This window comes from Antrostomus carolinensis, unplaced genomic scaffold, assembly GCF_000700745.2.
Source record: "Antrostomus carolinensis isolate BGI_N321 unplaced genomic scaffold, ASM70074v2 C13253046, whole genome shotgun sequence".
Classification (NCBI taxonomy): Eukaryota; Metazoa; Chordata; class Aves; order Caprimulgiformes; family Caprimulgidae; genus Antrostomus; species Antrostomus carolinensis.
Window position 1 is genome coordinate 1 of NW_010354812.1, and position 1,328 is coordinate 1,328.

The following is a 1,328-nucleotide window of genomic DNA, read 5'->3' on the forward strand; positions in this document are numbered from 1 at the left end:
AAAAAGGTCAATATTTTCCTCTGATCCCAGTGATATAAATTGTCTGTTATTAGAAAACCAAGTGCTCATTACCAAGAACACAGAGAAAGTCTAACGAAGAAAGACTGCTTATTTATTTCTGTAGAATAGTCTGTGGTCAGTTAATTTTCGCATGGCAGCTTTGATGTCATTGTTCCTCATGGTGTAGATGACTGGATTTATCACTGGTGGCAACACAGAATAGAGAAGAGAAGCTGCAAGATCCAGAGCTGATGGGGAATTGGAGACAGGCTTAAGATAGGCAAACGAACCAGTGCTAACAAACAAGGAGACCACAATGAGATGAGGGATGCAGGTTGAAAAAGCTTTACGCTGTTTTGCCTTGAGAGGAATTCTCAAGACCACAGTGAAAATCTGAAGATAGGACACACTTATAAAAGCAAAGCAGATGACAACTAAAAGGAAACTAAATGCAAGAACCCCAGCTTCCCAAAGGTATGAATCAGAACAGGAAAGCTTGAGAAGCCGTGGAACTTCACAAAAGAACTGGTGGATGATGTTGGACTCGCAGAAGGATAATTGAAAGATGTTCCCAGTGTGGAGAGCGGAGTAAGGGATGCAGCTGAGCCATGCACTGGCTGCCATGCAGATGCAAGTAGTCCCCTTCATGATTGTCTTGTAGTAAAGAGGTTTGCATACAGCAATGTAACGGTCATATGCCATGACAGTGAGTAAAGCAAGATCAGCAGCACCAAAGACATGAAAGAAAAAGACTTGGGCAGCACAGCCAGAATAGGAGATGGCTGTGGTATTCAACAGAAAATTGGCCATGGACTTAGGGAGGGTGACAGAGATGGTTGAAAGGTCTAAGATGGACAAGTTAATCAAGAAGAAGTACATGGGGGTGTGAAGGTGATTACTGACAGCTATGACCACAATAATGAGAAAGTTTCCCACCACAGCAGCCAGATAAATCCCCAGAAATACCATGAAGTGGAGTATCTTCCAGTCTTGAGTACCAGAGAATCCCAGGAGAAGAAACTCTGTCACAGTGCTTTGGTTGGACATTTTCTTTGCAGCGTGTTGGTGAAAGCTGTGAAGGGAAAGTCAAAGACCTTGGTTGATACTGGATGATCTGCTTCATAGTTTTTCCACTGTCTAAATCTCACAGTTGCCCTAAACATATTCTGCTCACTGACGACAAAATGCGTGAATTCCACGTGGTGGTCCAAACTATAACTCAGAAACAAATCGCCCAGTGATCATACTTCCAGCTATAAAATACATGAGTATGCACATATATCTGCACTATACACAAGTAGGTATACATGTTTAATATATATGCCTGT

General features: G+C 42.2%; 1 protein-coding gene across 1 annotated transcript; it reads right to left on the reverse strand.

Annotated features, from left to right (window-relative positions):
- Nucleotides 1-108: 108 nt before the first annotated feature.
- LOC104518443 (olfactory receptor 14I1) lies at nucleotides 109-1,047 on the reverse strand. The gene has a single exon (XM_010176608.1). The coding sequence runs from the start codon at nucleotides 1,045-1,047 to the stop codon at nucleotides 109-111; it is 939 nt and encodes a 312-aa protein (XP_010174910.1).
- Between the last annotated feature and the right edge of the window lie 281 nt (nucleotides 1,048-1,328).